Source organism: Chrysochloris asiatica, unplaced genomic scaffold (genome assembly GCF_000296735.1).
Source record: "Chrysochloris asiatica unplaced genomic scaffold, ChrAsi1.0 scaffold00159, whole genome shotgun sequence".
Classification (NCBI taxonomy): domain Eukaryota; kingdom Metazoa; phylum Chordata; class Mammalia; order Afrosoricida; family Chrysochloridae; genus Chrysochloris; species Chrysochloris asiatica.
Genome location: NW_006408677.1, coordinates 3471658 through 3493154, shown reverse-complemented (window position 1 = coordinate 3493154; position 21497 = coordinate 3471658). Strand labels below are relative to the sequence as shown.

General features: G+C 37.8%; 1 protein-coding gene across 1 annotated transcript in view; it reads left to right on the top strand.

The window, feature by feature from the left end:
• Positions 1-580: 580 nt before the first annotated feature.
• Positions 581-21497, top strand: part of PIH1D3 (PIH1 domain containing 3) — a 73635-nt gene continuing 52718 nt past the window's right edge. Inside the window, exons 1-4 of the mRNA XM_006871067.1 lie at positions 581-733; positions 4345-4417; positions 14081-14186; positions 20382-20478. Coding sequence (XP_006871129.1) covers positions 581-733; positions 4345-4417; positions 14081-14186; positions 20382-20478 — 429 coding nt within the window. The remainder of the gene's footprint in view (positions 734-4344; positions 4418-14080; positions 14187-20381; positions 20479-21497) is intronic.

The window sequence follows — 21497 nt, the reverse complement described above, 5'->3', positions numbered from 1 at the left end:
CGCCTCCAAATCGTAATGTACAATCTATATGACACTGACATACACTTTCTCTAGTGATAGGACTCAATAGCTTACATGTTTAACCAATTTCCCAAGTGATTCTTAAACACAACAAAGCCTGAGAAGCAATGTTGTTGTTAAGTGCCGTCGAGTCGGTTCCGACCCAAAGCGAACCTGTATAGGGTTTCCGAGGCTGTTAATCTTTATGGGATCAGAAAACCTGATCTTTCTCCTGCGGAACCGCTAGTAGTTTGGAACTGCTAACCTTGAGATTAGTAGCCCAAATCATAACCACTACGCTACCAGAGCTCCATGAGAAGCACTGCAATAGGTACTTAATAAATACTTGTTAGATAAAATATGTACATTTAGGAAAGCAGGATGAATACGTGAGTTTACTTGCTACCCCAGATCTATGAGTCAGCAAAATACATATATCTGAAGGAGTTTACAAGGATTTTGAGACAAATCATCCAGAAAGAAGGGAGATATGACACTTAATCATAATGTCTTAAAATAAAGCAGAATAGTAAACCCTCTTTCTGATTGTCTTTTTCCTCAGAATATGGACTCGGAAAATATGGAAGCTGAAAATGCAGAAGGTGAAAATATGGAAATTGAAAATGTGGAATCTGAAAGTATGGAAACTGAGAGTTTTTCTCCGGTTTCAACTCTACAAGCTCTCTCTAAGCTACTCCATCCTGAAGAAGATACTGATGTTGAATTTGAACAGGTGGTCATATACTTCAAGATAAATTAGTTCTGTTCACATTAAGTTCTGAAATTGTGTTTGAACAACGTGTCCCAACCTTGCAGTGGGAGCAGGGCTATGTCATTTGATACATACACAGGAGGTTATAAGGCTGATTATGCATGAGATTATAACCTCTAGCACATTTCTAGCAAACATAATTATATTTTTTTCTAAACCACCTGAACACTGAATAGGAAAATAGTTCTGTAGCTATGGTAGCAATAGACACATTTCAAAATGTTTGTCATTTATATTTATGGGCAAAGAATGCTTGACAACCACAGCAAGAATACTAGCTAGCACTATTTTAGCCTAGACTGTATTTCTACAAAAGAAAGATTTTCAATTATATAGTATTAACTGGACCTCCCAAGTACCATTCCCAATCTTTTTTTTTTTTTTTTTATCTACCCATGAAAGCAGAAGAGAAAATATTTTGACGCAAACAATGGAACAAAGTAGCTTCGTTCTACTAAGATTGGCTTGTGCGTATATACTCAGCAGCAGTGGAGTGTAACTGGTTAAGTAGCATTTGGAATCAAAACAGATAACCTCAGGGCTACTTAAAGCAGCAAGATGAGCTACATTTTTCCTGGGAGAGTTCTCTGAAATGACTTTTGGCCACTCTAAGTTCACTGCTAGTATTTTCAGAATGACAAGTACTTTCATGTAACTGTAACACCAGTTCTCCATTCCCCTACTCCTTAAATATTAGCCACCTTTGGTTATCAGACTACCTATGTGAAAGCAAACAAAATTTAGGGCAACCATTTCATTGTTATAGTCCAATATACCCAATAGAGTATGCTGATTTCTTAGAATTATTTTAATGAAGTTTTTCATAGTTACAAGCCATTTACCACGAATAAACCATCTTACATGAATATGCAGATCAATGTACCCCTCTTCCTACTTTTCTTTCCCATAATGTAGAAAAACAGATATAATCTGAATACATAGCAAGTTCAGTGACTCAGATGGACACTGGATTGGACTTCTACCTTCCAGGAAGAGCTTTGATGGAAAGAGCAGAAATAAATTAAACATGAAATGGAAATAAAATTTGTAGAAGACGGGAACTGAGCTTGAAAGGATCAGAAACTGAGAAATTTTCATCAGGGAAAAGTCTTAGTAAAGGATGACTAAATAAAGAAAAACCAGGAGGTTAATACAGCACATACAACAAATAGGACACAGAGAAAAGATTAGGAGTAATGTATCATTGAAGTTAGGAACACAAGGTCTTTTTATTTTGCTACCTTAGCTTAAATAGCAAAATAATCATTTCTGGAGGCTACATCCTGGGAAAGATAGGGTTATAGCGCATAGAAAAAGTAATTAAATTAAGAATTTCAGAAGCAGTGATCTTGAATAAAGAGAAGTGACAATTTGTAACTGTAACACATTCAGAGATAGGATTTACCCTTTACAAAGCCTTTTCTCTTCCTCATTTGTGTATGGAGAGGTTTATTTGCATCTAGTGGTGTTTCTAGGGGAAAGATGAGTGCTTATGAGAACAGAAAGACTAGAATCATTTTAGTGAATTGTACAGTTTATAGAGGAAAATTACTATAATAATGTATGATTCTGTATATCTGGGTTATAAGCAATTTTGAGATAATTGGCCATTCAGATACTGCAGTACAGATATCATTAGAGGGTATAGAATTAGAGTATCAGAACAGTGGGAGAATAATTAATGTTTCTAATGAACTATTAAATTTTCCAGGAGAGAAACTGCTTTTCATTTTTTAGCATGCATTAATCTTGGGAGCTGTGGAATGATTACAAAAGTGATATGTTTTGGAGAATACAATCTCTGAAACCAGCAAGAGAACTGTTGGATATGTATCAGTTAGTTCATTTACACTATCCCCACCATTGGGATGAGAGTATGCCTGTTGTTTTTTAAACTCATGAGAGGGTCTTAAAGCCTATGGGAAATAAGGTTGTACTTAGTTGAAAAAAAAAAAAAAAAAAAAAAAAGACAACTGTTCTTACACTGTGAGCCAAAGGCAATCCTGGGGAGTATTCATACTTATACAGAAGATGGCAAAATAAATTTGTATTGCATGAAAATTAAAGTGGTCCAATATGTATATGCTACTATTAATGTAGGGTTGCTCTTTAAATCTAATAAATCAGTGTTATGGTGGGATGGGGAACTGTTTCATACACTTAGTGGCAGAAGTCTAAGCTGTTATCTAGATATTTGAATGGGTCATTTGGAGTTTAAATAATTGGACTCTATTTAGTGGGTAAATTGTATTCCTATAAAACTTTCCCAGTTAACCCCAATCTATGACCAGACACTACTAATACTCCATAGATGCCAATGATCTTATACTACCAGTTAGTTCTAACCTTTATAAAGTTGAATGTGGCTCATTCTTTTATCCCTGTCCCCCCATTACCCTCGAGTCAATTCTGACTCATAGTGATCCTATAGGACAGAATAGAACGGTCCCCCCCAGGGTTTCTAAGGGTATTATCTTTATGGGAGCCTATTGCCACATCTTTCTCCTACTGGTTGGTGAGTTTGAACTGCCGACCTTTATTTACCTCAAACTCTTAACTGCTGCACTTCCAGGGCTTCCTCCCTATACAGGGATAAGGATCTAGCCTGATGGATGATTAACTCTGCCCTGTTGTTGTTTCTGTCATTAGGTGCCAATGAATTGGTTCCAGTTCATGGCAACCCTATGTACAACAAATGGAAACACAACGTGGTCCTGCACCATCCTCAAAATCTTTGTTATGTTTAAGTCCAGTGTGGTAGCCACTTTGTCAGTCTATCTCATTAAGGGTTTTCCTCTTTTTCACTGATCCTTTGCTTCACCAAGCATGATGTACTTTTCCAGGGACTGGTCTGTCCTGATAACATGTCAAAAGTATGTGAGACAAGGTCTTGTCACCTCCAGGAACATTCTGGCTGTACTTGATCCGAGACAGATTTATTCATTATTCTGGCAGCCCCTAGTATATTCCATACTCGTCCTCAAAAAAAAAAAAGAGCCTTTTTGCTCTTCCTTATTTATTGTCCAGATTTCACATGGTACCAACTCGATGGCACCTAACAACAACAACAACAACTGCATAATAAGGTCATATTCTGGCTTGTGTGACACGTTTGCCCTACTCACCCAGTCCCCCTCTGTAGAGTTCCTTCAGGTTCGCAGTGATCCCATTAGAACAAAGTAGAACTGCTCCATAGAGTTTCTGAGACTAAATCTTCACCAAAGCAGACTACCTCACTTCTCTCCCTAGGGGTAGCTGGTAGGTTTGAACCATCAACTTTTCAGTTAGCAGCCAAAAGCTTAAACCATTGTGCCACCAGGGCCTCTTAAGTCCACTTAATAACTTATTAAATATAATTAGTTTTGAAAGAACAAGGAAAACATATTGAAAATAATACTTGACATCTGTCTCTTTGTTGCATAACAATTATATGTAATTGAATTGAAAACTATATAAATATTTTAAATGGAAAGCTAATCAAATGTAAATTATTTAAAAATTATTATTAATAATGATTTATGTTATACAAGTAGTAATTACAGATTGTTGTACTTTTTTTCCTCATATGCCAGGCAAATTTTTCAACTACTATGGGTGCGACAGGTCCTGGGAATATTGGACCACCCCAAAGAAGAGAGAGCACAAGTAAGTTTTTCAATAAAGCAGTATAGATCAATATATTATTTTTTCTTTTAGATCAATATATTGTTCAACAAGAAAAATCTTGTTGAAAAATTCTGAGCACACGAATTTTTTGGTTTCCCAGTGCATATAAAACCGCAAGGTAAGCACTTCGAAACTACCAGCTGCTCTGCGGGAGAAAGATGAGGTTTTCTGCTCCTGTAAAGATTTTTTTTTTCTTTTTCAATGTTTTATTGTGAATTATGTGATAGTTTACATGGGAGAGAGAACATCATTAGCTTCACATTCATCCTATCGTATATCGTTTCATTGCCATGGTTACAATCCCCGCCATGCATCATCAACTAACCAAAGGGTATACCCTTTGTCAGCACACAGCCCCTCTCCCTCTCTGGGCCAATCTGTCATCTTAAACCTGCCCACACCACTCATTTATTTTATTTTACTCTTTTTGAACATTTTACTGTGGTTCTGGTGAAAATTTACAGAGCAAATTCATTTTACATTCAACAGTTTATACATATTTTATCATTCTTCTCACAGCTTCCCCAGGTCCCCTATTCCCATTCTTCTTTCCTACCCTTTCCTGTCTTCTGAACTTATTCTTCACCTTTTGGTCTTGAATAGTTGTTCTGAGGATGCTCCTCACAGGTGATCTCCCCGCAAGGGTGGGTTCAGTTCCAGACTTGAAGGGTGTCTAAGGGCCATAATCTCTAGCGTTCTACTAGTTTCTATCAGTCTGTTTTTGGTTTTGGGGTTGAATAATTTTAAATTTTGTTTTACGTTTTTCTCCCATTCTGTCCAAGACCTATGTTAATCCTGATCAGAGCAGTCAGTAGGGATAGCCACCGGGCACCACCTAGTTCTGGTTTCAGGCTGCAGTCCAGGCTCTTGTTCACATGGTCTGTTAGTCCTTTGCACGCATTGTTTTCTTGAATTGCTGATGTTCTGGCCTGGGAGAGACCAATAGTTGCTTCTTAGATGGCCACTTGTAAGTTTTTAAGAAGAACCTAGGAGTCCTGGTGTGGCGCTGTAGGATAAGCGCTTGACCGCAAGGTCAGTTTGAATCACAAAGTCAGTGGGTCAAACTCACCAGCTGCTCCTTGGAAACTCTATACAGGGTCACTATGAGTCAGAAGCGATTCAAGGGCACTTAACAACAACAGTTGCTATGCACCAAAGTAGGATGCAGAACATTGTCTTTTACTTGCCTGCCTGGACGTGACCTAGACAGAAGGAAGAGAATTCCTTTCCCAAGACCTGTCTGTACCGGGTCATGTGACTGTGTTTCTCTAACCCTGGGGCTGCTGGAGGCAGAGTTGAATATTTATGCCTGAGCTGCACAGCATGGGAGGAAGGCACAGATGTTCATCAAGGCCCGAGAGTGGCTGTCTTCCTCACATGTTCTCAAATCCACTCTGGCCAACGAGCGAGTCTATCTAGTAGAGAGCTCAGAGCATTCTGGCTGCTGTCACCTTGAGCAGAACCAATGACTGTGATTGCAAAGTTAGACTGGAGGGCCTCCCAAGAGCCCTCCTGGTCCCCTGAGCCTATGAATTAAACCACAGACTAAAATCAACGGGTAAAGTCTATTCTGACTCAAGTGACCCCATAGGATATGGTAGAACTGCCTCACAGGGTTTCCGGTTTCCAAAGCTACACATCTTTATGGAAGCAGAATGCCACATCTTTCTACCACAGAGCAGCTGCTGGGTTTGAACCACACTAATCTTTTGGTTAACTACGAATTAGGCTGCGAACCGCAAGGTCAGCAGTTCGAAACTACCAGCTGCTCTGCGGAAGAAAGATGAGGCTTTCTGCTCCTGTAAAGATTTACAAGCCTTGGAAACCCTGTTCAGGGTCACTATGGGTTGGAACCGACTCTAGGCACTTAACAACAACAGCAAGTGCATATAAAAGCTATGTTTGCATTACACTGTAGTCTATTAATTGTGTATTAGCATTATGGTAAAAAGGAAATGTTGTGAAAATTGCCAAAATACAACAAAGGGACATGAAGTGAGGATATGCTGTTGGAACAATGGTGCTGATAGACTCGCTCATGTATGGTTGCCACAAACCTTTAATTTGTAAAAACGCATTATCTGTGAAGCACAATGGAACAGAAAGTCAGTATAGGGAGAATAATACTTACATTACAAAAAAGTTTCCTGTCGAGTCAACTCTGGGTCCTGCAATTCATGACAACCCTGTATGTCAAAGTAGAACTGTGCTTTACAGGGTTTCCAATGACGGAGATTTTCAGAAGTACATCACCAGGCCTTTCTTCAAAGATATCTCAGGGGAGACATGAACCTCCAACCTTTAGGTTAGCAGCCGAGCACACTAAACTTTGGAATACCCAGGGACTCCAGTCTACAGTAGCACTTATTAAAGATGATCTAAAATAATTGTGAAAATAATTAACAGTAATTTACATATAAAGATGCTATTTATACCTTACTATTGCACATAAGTTGTTTTCCTAGTCGTGGAAATTAATTTTCCTTGAATCATCACATTCTTTGGTGTATATTACTGAGATGGAAAAAATAAGAAAATAGTGTGTGCTTTGTTGTTGTTGTTGTTAAGTGCCGTCGAGTCGGTTCCGACCCATAGCGACCCTGTACAGGGTTTCCGAGGGTGTAAATCTTTACGGGAGTAGAAAGCCTCATCTTTCTCCCGCGGAGCGGCTGGTAGTTTCGAACCACTGACCTTAAGGTTCGCAGCCCGATTCAAGTTTTTTATTATTTAGGGTCTAGTTACCAAGATTCTTAAATTCTTTACCTTTTACCTTCCTAGATCAGGCAACTTCACAAAATTCATTCATTCAGCAAATATTTATTGAGGCCCTGTTATGTACCAATGTTATGTACCGATTTATTGAGGCCCTGTTATATACCAATATACCAAAATGTGGCATTGTAGAATAGCCACTGGACTGTTAACCACAAAGACAACAGCAGTTCAAACCCATAAGCAACTCTCAGAAACCCTTACAGGATCGCTATGAGTTGGAACTGACTCAAGGTCACACAACAATAGCAACAACATTATGTACCAGGCAATATAGTTGTCTCTGAGATTACAATGGAGATTAAATTAGAAAAGGTTTCTGCACTTATGTAATTAATACTGTTTTGAAAAGGTAAGAGAATAAATAACTACACAATATTGTCTTATAATGAAACATTTATGAATTAATGTCCATGGTTACGTTGAATGAAAAGATAAAGGAATTTTTCCACAAACTTTTTGAAGCACCTTGTGAAATCACAGGTCCAATAAACTAGAAGAAATAACTTGGATGTTTTCCCAGCATTTTGGTCTATACTTTTTCACAAAGTTGGACAGTTCACACATCTTTTTTTCAAAAAAATATTATTTGCTGTTGTTAACTGTCATTGAGTTGATTCCAACTCATAACGATCCTGTTTAAGGTTTCCAAGGAGTGACTGGTGCGTTTAAGCCTTGTGGTCAGCCATCTAGTGCTTATCCTAGCTCTAACTCTGTTGGTCATTATCACAATTACAAGAAGATAAACAGAGGAAGGAAGTAGAAATCATTAACTAATTTAGGTAATTGTAAAAAAGTTGATCTGGAAAAAAATATTTAAAATAATGGTTAAAATGAGGCCTGAGGGTGCTTTAAAATACCCCATTATGTGGTTAATGCGCTGGACTGCAAGGTTGGTTTGAACTGTAAGGACGGAAGTTCAAGTTCACTAACTGCTCCTCAGAAACCCTATACAGGGTCGCTAGAGTCGGAGCTGACTCAACAGCACTTAACAACAACAACGACATTGCTGTATATAATCAAGAGTCTATTTGCCTTATTTGAAAGATACTCATTCCATGGAGAACTAGTTCAGATTTGGATGTATTGCTGTGCTTCCTCTATTCCTGCTATTGTGGGTATAATAATCTCTGAATTTAAAGGACAATGTGTCATATGCAAAGAGTTATATATAAATCTACAGTTGTTGTCATGTGCCATGGAGTCGATTCTAACTCATCGCGACCCTGTGCACGACAGAATGAAACACTGCGTGTCCTTCACCATCTTTACAACTGTTAAGCTTGAACCCATTGATGCTGCCACTGTACCAATGTGTCTCGCTGGAGGTCTTCTTCTCTTTTGCTGACCCTCTGCTTTACCAAGCATAATGTCCTTCTCCAAGGACAGGTTCCTCCTGAAAACACGTCTGAAGTTTGAGAAACGAAGTCTTGACATCCTGGTTTCTAAGAAGCATTCCGTTTGTTCTTCTTCCAACACAGATTTGTTTGTACTTCTGGCGGTTCGTGGTACTTTCATTATTCTTTTCCAACACTATAGCTGAAATGCATCAATTCTTCCACATTCTTTATTCAGTGTCCAACTTTCACATGCATATGAGGCTATTGAAAATACCATGGCTTGGGGTTAGGTACACCTTAGTCCCCAAACTGACACCTTTGCTCTTTAACACTTTAAAGAAGTCTTTTGCAGCAGATTGACCTAATGCAGTATGACGTTTGATTTCTTGACTGCTGCTTCCATGAGTGTTGATTGTGGATTCAAACAAAATGAAGTAGTTTATAACATCAATCTTCTCTCCATTTATCATGATGTTATTTACTGATCCAGTTGTGAGGATTTTTGTTTTATTTACATTGATGTGCAATCCATATTGAAGGATGTAGTCTTTGATATTTACTGGTTAAGTATTTTAAGCCCTCCTTGCTTGCAAAAAGCAAGGTTGTGTCATCTGCATATCACAAGTTGTTAAAGAATCTTCCTCCAATCCTGATGCCATGTTCTTCATATAATCCACCTTCTTGGATTATTTGCACAGCATACAGATTAAGTATGGTAAAATAAATAAATAAATAAAGCCTTGGCACACACTTTTTCTGATTTTAAACCATTTAGTATTCCTTTGTTCTCTTTTAATGATTGCCTGTTGGTCTATGTACAGGTTCCTCATAAGCAAAACTAAATGTTCTGGAATTTACCTTCTTCTAGGTGTTATTGATAGTTTTTGTTTATCCACACAGTTGAATGCCTTTGCATAGTCAATAAAGCACTAATAAACATGTTTCTAATATTTTCTGCTTTAAACCAACATCCAACTGACATTAGCAATGATATCCCTTGTTCCATGTCCTCTTCTGACTCCTGACAGAATTTCTAGCAGTTCCGTGTCAATGTGCTGCTACAACTGTCTGATTATCTTCAGTAAGATTTTATTTGTATGGGATATTAATAATACTGTTTTATAATTTTGGCATTCTGTAGGGTCACTTTTTTTTTGAAATTAGCACAAGTAGTTGTCTTCCAATTTATTGGCATAGACTAGTGAGTGCATCACTTTGTTTAAACATTTCAATTAATATTTTGTCTATTCCTGGAAACCTGTTTTTCGTTAATGCCTCTAGTACATCTTGGACTTCTTTCTTCAGTACCATCAGTTCTTGATCATATGCTACCTTCTGAAATGATTGAATGGAATCTATTGGTTCCATTTTCTTTTGATGTTTCCTGCATTGTTCAATGTTTTGCCCATAGAATCCTTCAATATTACAAAGTTGAGGCTTGAATTTTTTCTTCAGTTCTTTCAGTTTGAGAAATGCTGAGTGTGTTCTTCCCTTTTGGTTTTCTAACTCTAGATGTCTGCATATTTCATTATAATACTTTATTTGTCTTCTCTAGCTACCCTTTGAAATTTTCTGTTCAGGACTTTTACTTCATTTCTTCCAGTCACTTTACCTACTCTGCATTCAAAAATAAGTTTTAGAGTCTCTTCTGATATCCACTGTGGTCTCCCCTCCATCCCTTTTTTTCTTTCCTGCCCTCCTTTTTATTATCTTTTGATTTCTTCATGCATGATATTCTTGATGTCATCCACAACTCTCTGGTCTTCAGTCATTAGTGTTCAGTATGTTAAATGTGTTGATGAGATTATCTCTAAATTCAGGTGACTTGTAGTGTAGTGGTTACAAATCGGGCTGCTAACCTCAAGGTCAGTAGTTCGAAATTACCAGCTGTTCCACAGGAGAAAGATGAGGCTTTCTGCTCCCATAAAGATTTACAACCTCGGAAACCCTGTACAGGGTTGCTATGAGTCGTAACTGACTCCACGGCACATAACCACCACCACCATCATACTTAAGATCGTATTTTGGTTCTCACGGAGTTGTTTTAAGTTTTTACAACTTCGACCTGAATTTGCATATGAGCAATATATACGGTCTGTTCCAGTCTGCCCCTGGCTTTGTTTTGGCTGATGATATTAAACTTCTCCACTATCTCTTCCCACAGATGTAGTCAGTTTGATTCCTGTGTATTCCATCTGGCGATGTCCATGTGTATAGTCTCCATCTATGTTGTTGAAAAAAAGATGTTTGCAATGAATAAGTCATTGGTATTGCAAAATTCTATCATGAGATCTTCAGAGTCATTTCTATCTCTAAGGCCATCATTTCCCACTACTGATTCCTCCTCTTTGTTTCTAGCTTTCACATTCCAGTCACCAGTAATTGTCAATGCATCTGAATTGCATGTTTGATCAATTTCAGATTGAAGACATTGATAGAATTCTTCAATTTCTTCTTTATTGGCTTTAGTGGTTGGTGCATAAATTTGAGCAGTCCTATTAATTAGTTTTCTTTGTAGGCATGTAGATAGTATCCTATTATAGACACCATTGTACTTCAAGATAGATCTTGAAATGTTCTTTTTGACCATGAATGTGGCATCATTCTTCTTGAATGTGTCATTCCTAACATAGTAAACTATACGATTGTCTGATTCAAAATGGTCAATACCTGTCCATTTTAACTCACTAATGCCTAAGATATCTATCTTTATGTATTCTATTTCCTAGATTCATACTTCATGCATTCCACATACCAATTATTAATGAATATTTGCAGCTGTTTCTTCTCATTTTGATTCATGTCCCATCAGCAAATCAAGCTTTCCTCCAGCCATGTCATTAAAAGTGACTCTATTTTTCTATCCATGCTACATTGTTGCTGTTGTTAAGTACTGTCAAGTGGGTTTCTGACACACAGAGACCCTGCATAGGGTTCCTGAGGAGAGGCTGGTGGGTTTGAACTGCTGAACTCACTGTGAGCAGTCCAGTGCTTAACCTAGAGCGCCACACTAGGACTCCATGCTAGATGGAAGCAGATAATTTTTTTTTTTAATGGACAGTTAAAAAACTGATAATCAGGTGCATTTCTGGAGATACTTGATAGTGGCGGTGGTTATGTGCTATTGAATCGGTTCTGACTCATGACGACCTTGTATAGGGTTTCCAAGGCTATAAATCTTTATGGGATCAGAAAGCCTTATCTTTGTCCCATGGAGCAGCCAGTGATTTGGACTACTGACCTTGCAGTCAGCAGCCCAACATGTAACCCACTATGCCACCCGAGCTCCTTCTGGGGATACTTTGTTGTTGTTAAGTGCCATCAAGTCGGTTCTGACCCATAGTGACCCTGTATAGGGTTTCTGAGGAGCAGATAGTGAGCTTGAACCACTGAATTTGCAGTTCAAACCAACCTTGCAGTCCAGCACATTAACCCGCAGCACCATACTAGGACTCCCCGAGGATGCTTGTTGTTGTTGTTAAGTGCCATTGAGTTGGTACTGACACTTAGAGACACTGTATTGGGTTTCCAGGGAGCTTCTGGTGAACTTGAACCACCATCCTTGAGGATCAAACCAACTTAGCAGTCCAACACATTAACTCATAGCTCCACACTGGGGATGCTTAGAAGGACCCAAAGTAACATTCCACACATGATACTGTTTCCGTTTACAGTCCTGATATTTGGAACAGATATAAACTGGTCTTTTAATTACTGTTGGACCCCATCTCCTTTTTTTTCCTCCCCTTTCAATTTTATAGTAGTTTGGGTGAATGTTTACAGAGCAAATTAGTTTTCCATTCAAGCATTCATACAGTTTGTTTCTTGATCTTGACTGCAATCTCCACAATGTAACAGCACTCTTTCCACTGCCTCTCTGTAGTTCTCACTCGTGTTCTTTTTTCCTGTCCCTAACTGCCTTCTGGGCTTCCTCACTGGGCAAAAGCTGCCCCTTTGATCCCATATGGTTGATTTTTCTAAGGAATGCATACTTGGTATTATTGTTCACCAAATAGGCCTGTCTATTGTTTGGCTGAAAGTTGTGCCACAGTTCACTTTCAGACTTGATGGATGACTAAGGACCCATAGCCTCAGGGGTTCCACCAGTAAGCCTGGTCTTTTTTATGATTTTGAATTTTGTTTCACATTTTCCTCCCACGCTATCCAGGACCTTCTATTGTGGTGGTAGCCAGGTACCATCTAGTTCTTCTGGTCTCAGGCTCCTGGAGACTGAGGTTCACTTGGCCCATTAGTCCTTTGTTTCCTTGAATTTTATTTTTCTTCACTCTTTGTTCCAGATGGGAGAGACCAATAGTTGCCCCTTTGATGACAAGCTTTTAAGATTTTGAACATTTAAAGATGGCTTGTTTTCTATCCAGGTTTCTACCCAGGCATTTGCTCAGCTATGCATAGATATTTTCTTTAAAGTTCATGTTTATATGAAGAAAACAAAAGTCTGTGGTTCAGGTGGCAGGCCTGACATTTCTGCTGGCTCATGAGATTGCTGGGGGTTGACAAAATTATCAGAAAAACAAGGCTCCAGGAATTGTAAAAATACCAACTGAGATGTTTTAACAATTGAATGCAGTGCTGGAAGCACTCACTCATTGATGTTAATAAATTTGGAAGGCAGCTACTGGGCCAACTGAAAGGAAGTGATCCATTTTTGTGCCCATTCCAAAGAGAGTGATGCAACAGAATGAGACAATTATCAAACAATATCATAAACAAGTAAAATTTCCCTAAATATAATTCAAAAACAGTTGCGACAATGCATCAACAGAGAACTTCCAGAAATTCAAGCCAGAGTCAGAAGAGGACTTGGAACAAGGAATATCATTGCTAATGGCAGATGGATCCTAGCTGAAAGCAGATAATACCAGAAACATATGTATACCTGTGTTTCATTGACTGCACAAAGGCATTCTACTGTATGAAGCATAACAAATTGTTGACATTGGGAAGAATGGGAACCCAAAATATGCAGAGCAGGTAGCAAGTCCAAGATTTCTGTCCCAAGATCTGGAGCACAGAAAAAGAAGATTTCTGGATCCAGAAACTGAGAGAGAATCTTGAACCATGGCTGTCCATATCAGGTTACAAAATGGAAGGTGATTACCTAATGTTTACTAAACCACTGAGACTCATGGCCCAGCTCAGTTGGCACATAACATTAACAATTTATTTGCATATACTCATATATGTCTACAGAAAAAGAACAGAAAGCTATATGCCAGAATGCTGACATTGATTATGTCTGGGCAGTTGGATTGTACATTTAAAATTTTTTTTAATTTTATATGTCTGTTCTCAATTGTCTACAATTAACATGTATTTGTTTTGTGTTGACAGGAAAAAAACAAATACGGTAAGCTGTTACTAATTTAACAACAACAGAAAAACTCCTAGTGATTACAAATAGAAAATGTTTTACTTGATTTGTCCCAAACTGAGTGTGAAAGACAGGAGCAAGCAATTTAGAGAAGAGAAATGGGCAACAGCTTTAGTTTTATCTTCCCTTTCTTTACAGTCATCCCTCGAACCAGTGTTCAACGTTGCAAAGACATCTGGAGGTCAGAGGAAGTTTCAGAAGGAGCAGAGCACAGTGACATATGGGATATTAGAGTAACGCCCGAGTAAGTCAAATGAAGCCTAGAGTGTGTCTAAGAGTTTAAGTTAGATATGTCTTCTGCTACCATCCTATTTTTGACAAGTTTCATAAAGTAACTTACCCTACAGAAATGATAAAAATATAGTGGCATGTATAATTGATTTTTTTTTTTCTTTTAGAGAGGAAAATCATAAAAGCTTCCTTTTAGCTACTGTCTAGCAAAATAAAAATAAAAATATAGTCATCTCCATGATACATTTCTATTTAATGCCAGTTGTGTAATATAAATAACAGTGGAGGAAACCCGACCCCTTAAATTACAATCATTCTTACAAAATAAATTAAAAACCATGCTTATGTATCAAAGACCTGCTTTTAATTACTCAATATTCCACAATTTCTATGAAAGGCTATTTGTTGTTTTTAAGTGCCATCGAGTTGGTTCCAACTCATAGTGACCCAGTATAGGGTTACTGAGGAGTGACTGGCAAGTTTGAACTGCCAACCTTGTGGTTCAAACCAACCTTGCAGTCCTGCGCTTATCCTCCAGCACCACACCAGAAGTCCATAAAAGGCTACGCTCTCCCTCTGATGATCAATTTTTGCTTGGACTTATTTATTAAGTATTTTGGGAAGTATAGTTAGTATGTACTGTATTTTTCCAGGACATTGAAGTCTTGCTTTGTAGCCTTTTAAATATCAAATTATAAATTTGAAATTTAAAGTAATGGTCATAGAAAGCTTTTACTCGACTTTTTTTTTTTTTTTTTTTAAAGTGTGTTTACTTATGAAGGTAAGTAAAAAAGTGTTGTTACTAGGGTTCTAGTTCTTTTATGCACAGGCTTATTCCAAACAAAATGAGTTGAAATTTATTTGTACAATCATGGGATGTGGCAGACAAGTTCAACCACCATGTTGGTTTATTAGGAAGAAGCTTTAAGAAGATGAAGAATTGCATTGGTGAGCAAAAGGCCAGGAAAATTATGCCAAGGAAGTTTTTTTCCCATCATGACAGTGTACCTTCTCACTCTTCGAGGGTAGCAAGAGTTGTTCTGTGATAATTTAATTGGGAAGGCTTACCCCATCCACCCTACAGCCTTGATCTTACCCCTTTGGATTTCTTTTTGTTTCCTAAACTAAAAAAGACATTGAAAAGAACACACTTTGGGATCCTGGAAGATGCTGAAACTGCCATTTTGATGTGCAAATAGAAAAGCATAGAATTCTTTGGAGATGGGTTATAAATGGAAACACCTTTGGAACTGCGTAGGCCTTGTTACATGCAGTAGAATTCTTCACTTGCATCATCACTATCTTTAGTGGTTGGTACGTAAATCTGAATAATAGTGGTATTAACTGGTCTACCTTGTTAAAATGGCAGGGTCACCCATGGTGGACAGGTTTCAATGGAGGTTCCATACTAAGACAGACTAGGAAGAAGGAGAGGCAGACCACTTCTGAATGGTTAGCCACTAAAAACCTTATAAATATCAATATATTTATATCAGATACAGTGCCAGAAGATGAGTCTCTCATGTTGGAATGTACTCAAAATATAACTGAGGAAGAGCTGCCTCCTCAAAGTAGAGTTGATCATAATGATGTGAATGGAGCAAAGCTTTTAGGACCTTCATTTGCTGGTGGGGCACAGCTTCAGATGAAGTGAAACAGCTGCAAATATCCATTAATAACTAGAAAATAGAAAGTAAGAAGATTGAATCTAGGAAAATTAGAAGCTGTCAAAATGATATGGAACGCATGAAGACTGATGTCCTAGGCATTAATGAGCTAAAATGGACTGTTATTGGCTGTTTTGAATCAGACAATCATATGGTTTACTATGCCAAGAATGTCGATTTAAAGATGAATGGCATCACATTCATCACCAAAAAGAACATTTTAAGATCTGTCTTGAAGTGCTATGGTGTCTGTATTAGGATAGTATCACCTAAGGAAGACCAAGGAGCTCTGGTAGTGCTAACCAGAAGGTCAGCATTCTGAATCTACCAGTCATCCTGCAAGATAAAGAAAGATAAGGCTTTCTGCTCCTATAAAAATTTATAGCCTCAGAAACCTTATACAGGGACTCTGTGAGTTAGTACTGACTGGTGGCACACACCACAACCACCACCACCACAAGGAAAACCAGTTAATACCACTATTATTCAAATTTATGAACCAACCACTAAAGTCAGTGATGATGAAATTGAAGAATTCTACCAACTTCTTTCTAGGATAAACACTGAAGTACTAATCTCAAGGTTGGTGGTTCAAGTCAAGCAGCTCTCCTTGGGAGAAAGATGAGGCTTTCTGCTTCCACATACATTTACAGCCTCTAAAATCCAATACAAGGTTGTGATGAGTCAGAATCAATTCTACAACACTTAACAACAACAACCAACTTCTTCATTCTGAAATTGATCAAACTATTAAGATGCATTGATAATTACTGGTGATTGGAATGCAAAATTTGCAAACAAAGAGGATCAGTAGTTGGAAATTGTGGCCTTGGTGATCACACTCTGGAGATCACATGTTAGAATTTTGCAAGATCAGTAAGTTATTCTTTGCAAATACCTTTTCTCAACAACATAAATGGTGACTATATACATGGACCTCACCAGATGGAATACACATAAATCAAATTGTCTAAACCTGTGGGAAGATATAATGGAGAAGCTCAATATCATCAGCAAAAATAAGGCTAGGTGCAGGCTGTGGAACAAACCATCAATTGCTAATATTTAAGTTCAGGATGAAGCTAGAGAAAATTGAAACAAGCTCACAAAAGCTAAAGTATGACCTTGAGAAAATACCACCTGAATTTAGAGACCATTTCAAGAACAGATTTGATGTATCAGATACCAATGACTGAACACCAGAAGAGTTGTGGGATGACAGCAAGAACATCATACATGAAGAAATCAAAAGGTCAATAAAAAGACAAGAAAGAAAGACAAAAAATGGATGTCAGAAGAGACTATGAAACTTGCTCTTGAGCATAGAAAAGCTAAAGCAACTGGGAAAAAATGAGGTAAAAGAGCTGAACAGAAAATTTCAAAAGGCAGTTTGAGAAAACAAAGTCAAGTTATAGTTAAATGTGCAAAGACTTGGAGTTAGAAAAGGGAAGGGAAGAACATGCTCAACATTTCTCTCAAGCTGCAGGAACTGAAGAAAAAAATTGAAACCTAAGCTAGCAATATTATTGGACTTCATTTGCAAAATATTGAGTCATGCAGGAAGCATCAAAAGAAGATGAAAGGAATACACAGAGTCACTGTATCAAAAAGAGGTAGCATATGATCAAGAACTGACTAGTAATATTGAAGGAAGAAGTTCAAGTTGCTTTGAAGGCATCGGTGAAAAACAAGGTACCAGGAATTGACGGAATACAAATGGAAATTTTTCTGATGCATCATTAGAGGCACTCACATGTCTGTCAAAAAAAATTTGGAAGACAGCTCCCTGGCCAACCAACTGGAAGAGATTCATATTTGTGACTATTCCAAAGAGAGACCCAATGGAATGCAGAAATCATTGAACATTATCACTAACATTTTTTAAAAGTAAAATTTTGCTAAAAATAATTTAAAAATGGTTGCAGCAGTGCGTTAACAGGAAGCTGCTAGAAAATCAAGCTGGATTCAGAAGAGAACACGGAAAGAAGGATATCATTGCTGATATCAGATGGGTCTTGTGTAAGAGCAGAGAATACCAGAAAGATGTTTACTTGTGCTTTCTTGACTATGCAAAAGCATTCAATTGTGGATCATAACGAACTATAGATAACATTGCGAAGAAAGGGTATTTCAGAACACTTAATTGTGCTCAGGAGGAACCTGTACATAGACCCAGATACAGTTGTTAAAACAGAACAAGGGGATACTGAATGGTTTAAATCAGGAGAAAGGTGTGCACCAGGATTGTATCCTTTCACCATATTTATTCAATTTGTATGCTGAACAAATAATCTGAGAAGCTGGATTCTATGAAGAAGAATATGGCATCAGGATTGGAGGAAGACTCAATTTGTGATATGCAGGTGACACAACCTTGCTAGCTGGAAGTGAGACGGACTTAAAATATATACTGGCAAAGATGGTAGCATAGTGGTTATGAGTTGGACTGCTAACCTCAACTGCCAGTGGTTCCGCAGGAGAAGAATGAGGCTTTCTGCTCTTGTAAAGATTTACAGCCTCAGAAACCCAACACAGGGTCACAATGAGTTGAAAACGACTCCACAGCTCACCACCACCACCAAGATCAAAGACCTTCAGTATGGATTGCAAGTCAATGTAAAGAAAGCAAAAATTCTCACAACTGGACTAATAAATAAATCATGATAACTGGAGAAAAGATTGAAGTTGTCAAATAATTTATTTTGCTTGGATCCAAAATGAACATTCATGGTAGCAGCAGACAAGAAATTAAATAATGTGTTGCATTCAGCACTGCTACATTTGTTCAAGAGCAAAGATGTTAGTTTGAGGACTAAGGTACATCTGACACAAGTCATGATATTTTTAATCACCTCATAAGCATGTGAAATTTGGGTAACCAATAAGGAAGACTGGAGAAGAATCGATACATTTGAATTATGGTGTTGATGGATATTGAAAGTACCGTGAACTGCCAGAATAACAAACAAATCCAGAATGCTCCTTAGAATCAAAGATGGCGTTACTTCATCTCTCCTACTTTGGACATGTTGTCAGGAGAAGATGATCAGAGAAAAAGAGAAAGACCCTTAATGAGATGAATTGACACAGTGGCAGTAACAATGGGCTAAAACATGACAATTGTGAGAATGACACAGGACTGGGCAGTGTTACCTTCTATTGTGCTATGAGTCAGAACTCACTTGATGGCACCTGAAAACAACAACATAGCCTATTAAAAGAAAAGTTCTCAATTCAAGTAACTACTTATTGTTTGTTGTTGTTAAGTACCATCAAGTAAGTTCTGACTCATAGCAATACTTGTTAGTCCTGTTCCAATTCAGAAAAATCCTTTTTTTGTTGTTTCTGGGCATATCTAGTTACAAATGGTCAAAAGTTCAATCTAATCTTTTAGTATTTCTCTTCAGAAATTTAACATTTGTTCTTTAGGAAAAAATCAAAAGGAGAAAATCAGTTTGTAAAGTTTTGCTGCTTTCATTCCGTCAGAAGAGATAAAGATAAGTTATGAATGGGTGCTTCTAAAAACTATTTTATCCAAGCAACCCAAATTTTGGATAAAAAACGGATTTGTGAATTGATGCGTATGTGCTAAAATACAGGAAAGTAGGTTCTAAACACTATGATGTAGCTGTACTGGATGCATTACCAGTCTTTGTATTGTAGAATTATAGAGGTAGAAAAGACCATTTGTTATTAAGTGCTGTGGAGTCGGTTCCGACTCAGAGCAACCTTGTGTAGGGTCATTTAGCTCAAATACCCCTTACCCCACAAATTGTATACATGTGGAAGCTGAGATCCTGTGGGTTTGTGATTTTCCCAGGGTCACACAGCTGTGTTAGAAACACTACTAAAACTCAATTTCCTGACTGCTCTGTGACTTAAGGAGTTCTGATATGGTGCTATAGGATAAGCACTCAACCTCAAGGTTGGTTTGAACTGCAAGGTCGGCGCTTCAAACTCACCAGACACTTCTCAGAAACGCTATATGGTACGCTATACAGATGCTCCTCAGAACCGACTCGACAGCACTTAACAACAATTATGACTTAAATTTAGCAGAGGAAGGTTTTTATCTATCCTTCAAACTCTGGATGATGAGTTATGTATTTTTCTGAGCTATTGCTTTCCAGGAAAGGAACTTCCGTTTTACTATTACTTTTCTTCTTTTTAGAATATTAGAAGTGCCATTGGTCCATTTTATTTGTATAGTTCTAAAACAGCTAAGCTTTATTTTAGAAAGCTAGCATATGTGAAATAAACAAAACCTTACTTTTCAAGTGTTTGGTATTTTTGACTGAATTGTTGGACTTCTTTTATAGTTTGCTACTCCCGTAAAGATTTACACCCTCGGAAACCCTGTACAGGGTCGCTATGGGTCGGAACCGACTCGACGGCACTTAACAACAACAACAACAGATACCTAAAAACTGCAAACCCTTCATGTACTTCTTTTGTTGTTTATAAGGTTCGAGTCTTTTCCTCTGTAATAGAAAATTGCTCTTTCATTTCAATCTCTATTGTCATTGACTCCTTTTTTTCAGGTATGAGATTTTATTCAAGCAACAGGTCAGAACTGAGGATGTTTTCCTAGGACTGTCCAGAAAGGACCCATCTACGGCATGTTGTGAAGATCTTCTGGTAAGCCTGTCTCCTCCCCTCCCCCTGATCTTCTGTATGACCCTTATAGCTGAATTGAATGAATGTTGTCTGCATAATACTGTAGGCAAAGCTGTAGGCTCTTCAAAAATAGTGATTGCTATAGGAGATTAGGTACTAGTAGAGAGAGTAACAAGCTGAACAGTTTTAAATTGGTAAAAATCTACAGACATATGATAAACTAATTTAAAACATGTGGCTAAGATGTACAAATAAATACAATAGAAATGTATGACATAATACAGGAGTTCTAGTCCTATTAAATCTCTCCAATCCATTTCTACTGATTTTTTTTTTTTTTCATTCTAGTCCCAAATATTGTGGCACTATGGGTTAATGCGCTGGACTGCAAAGTTGGTTTAAACTGCAAGGTTGGTGGTTCAAGCTCACCAGCCGCTCCTGGGAAACCCTATGCAGGGTCATTATAGGTGGGAACCGACTCTATAGCACTTAACAGAAACAACAATCCCGTATATGCTATATGGTTGGTTATTAACTTCTGACAGGCAATCGAAATGAGATATTTTATTTCTTGAATTCTGTCTTATCTCTTACTTTTGTATTTCTTCTTAACTTTTGAATCTGAATTTCTTATTTGATATATTAAGAAGACACCAAAAAAATTATTTGACTCCCTTATTTGAATGACACTAGTGGCACTGTGGGTTAATGCGCCAGACTGAAAAGCCGTTTGAACTGCAAGGTCGGCGGTTCAAGCTCACCAGCTGCTCCTCAGAAATCCTATACAGGGTCGCTGTGGGTCGGAACCAACTCGACGGCACTCAACAGCAACAGCATTTTGTATAACATCCTTGCTAAGTCATTGTTTCTGTACAATATTGAACAATACCTTCAATATCAACTGTATATTAACTACCTTGCTTTTTTTCACTTGATCCTCATAGTTGTCTTGTGACAAGGTCTGGCCCTGCCTAACCCAGAGAGTGAAATGAGACTCATTTTGGCAGCATGCACAAATAATTCTAGTGCTGAAAATTCCT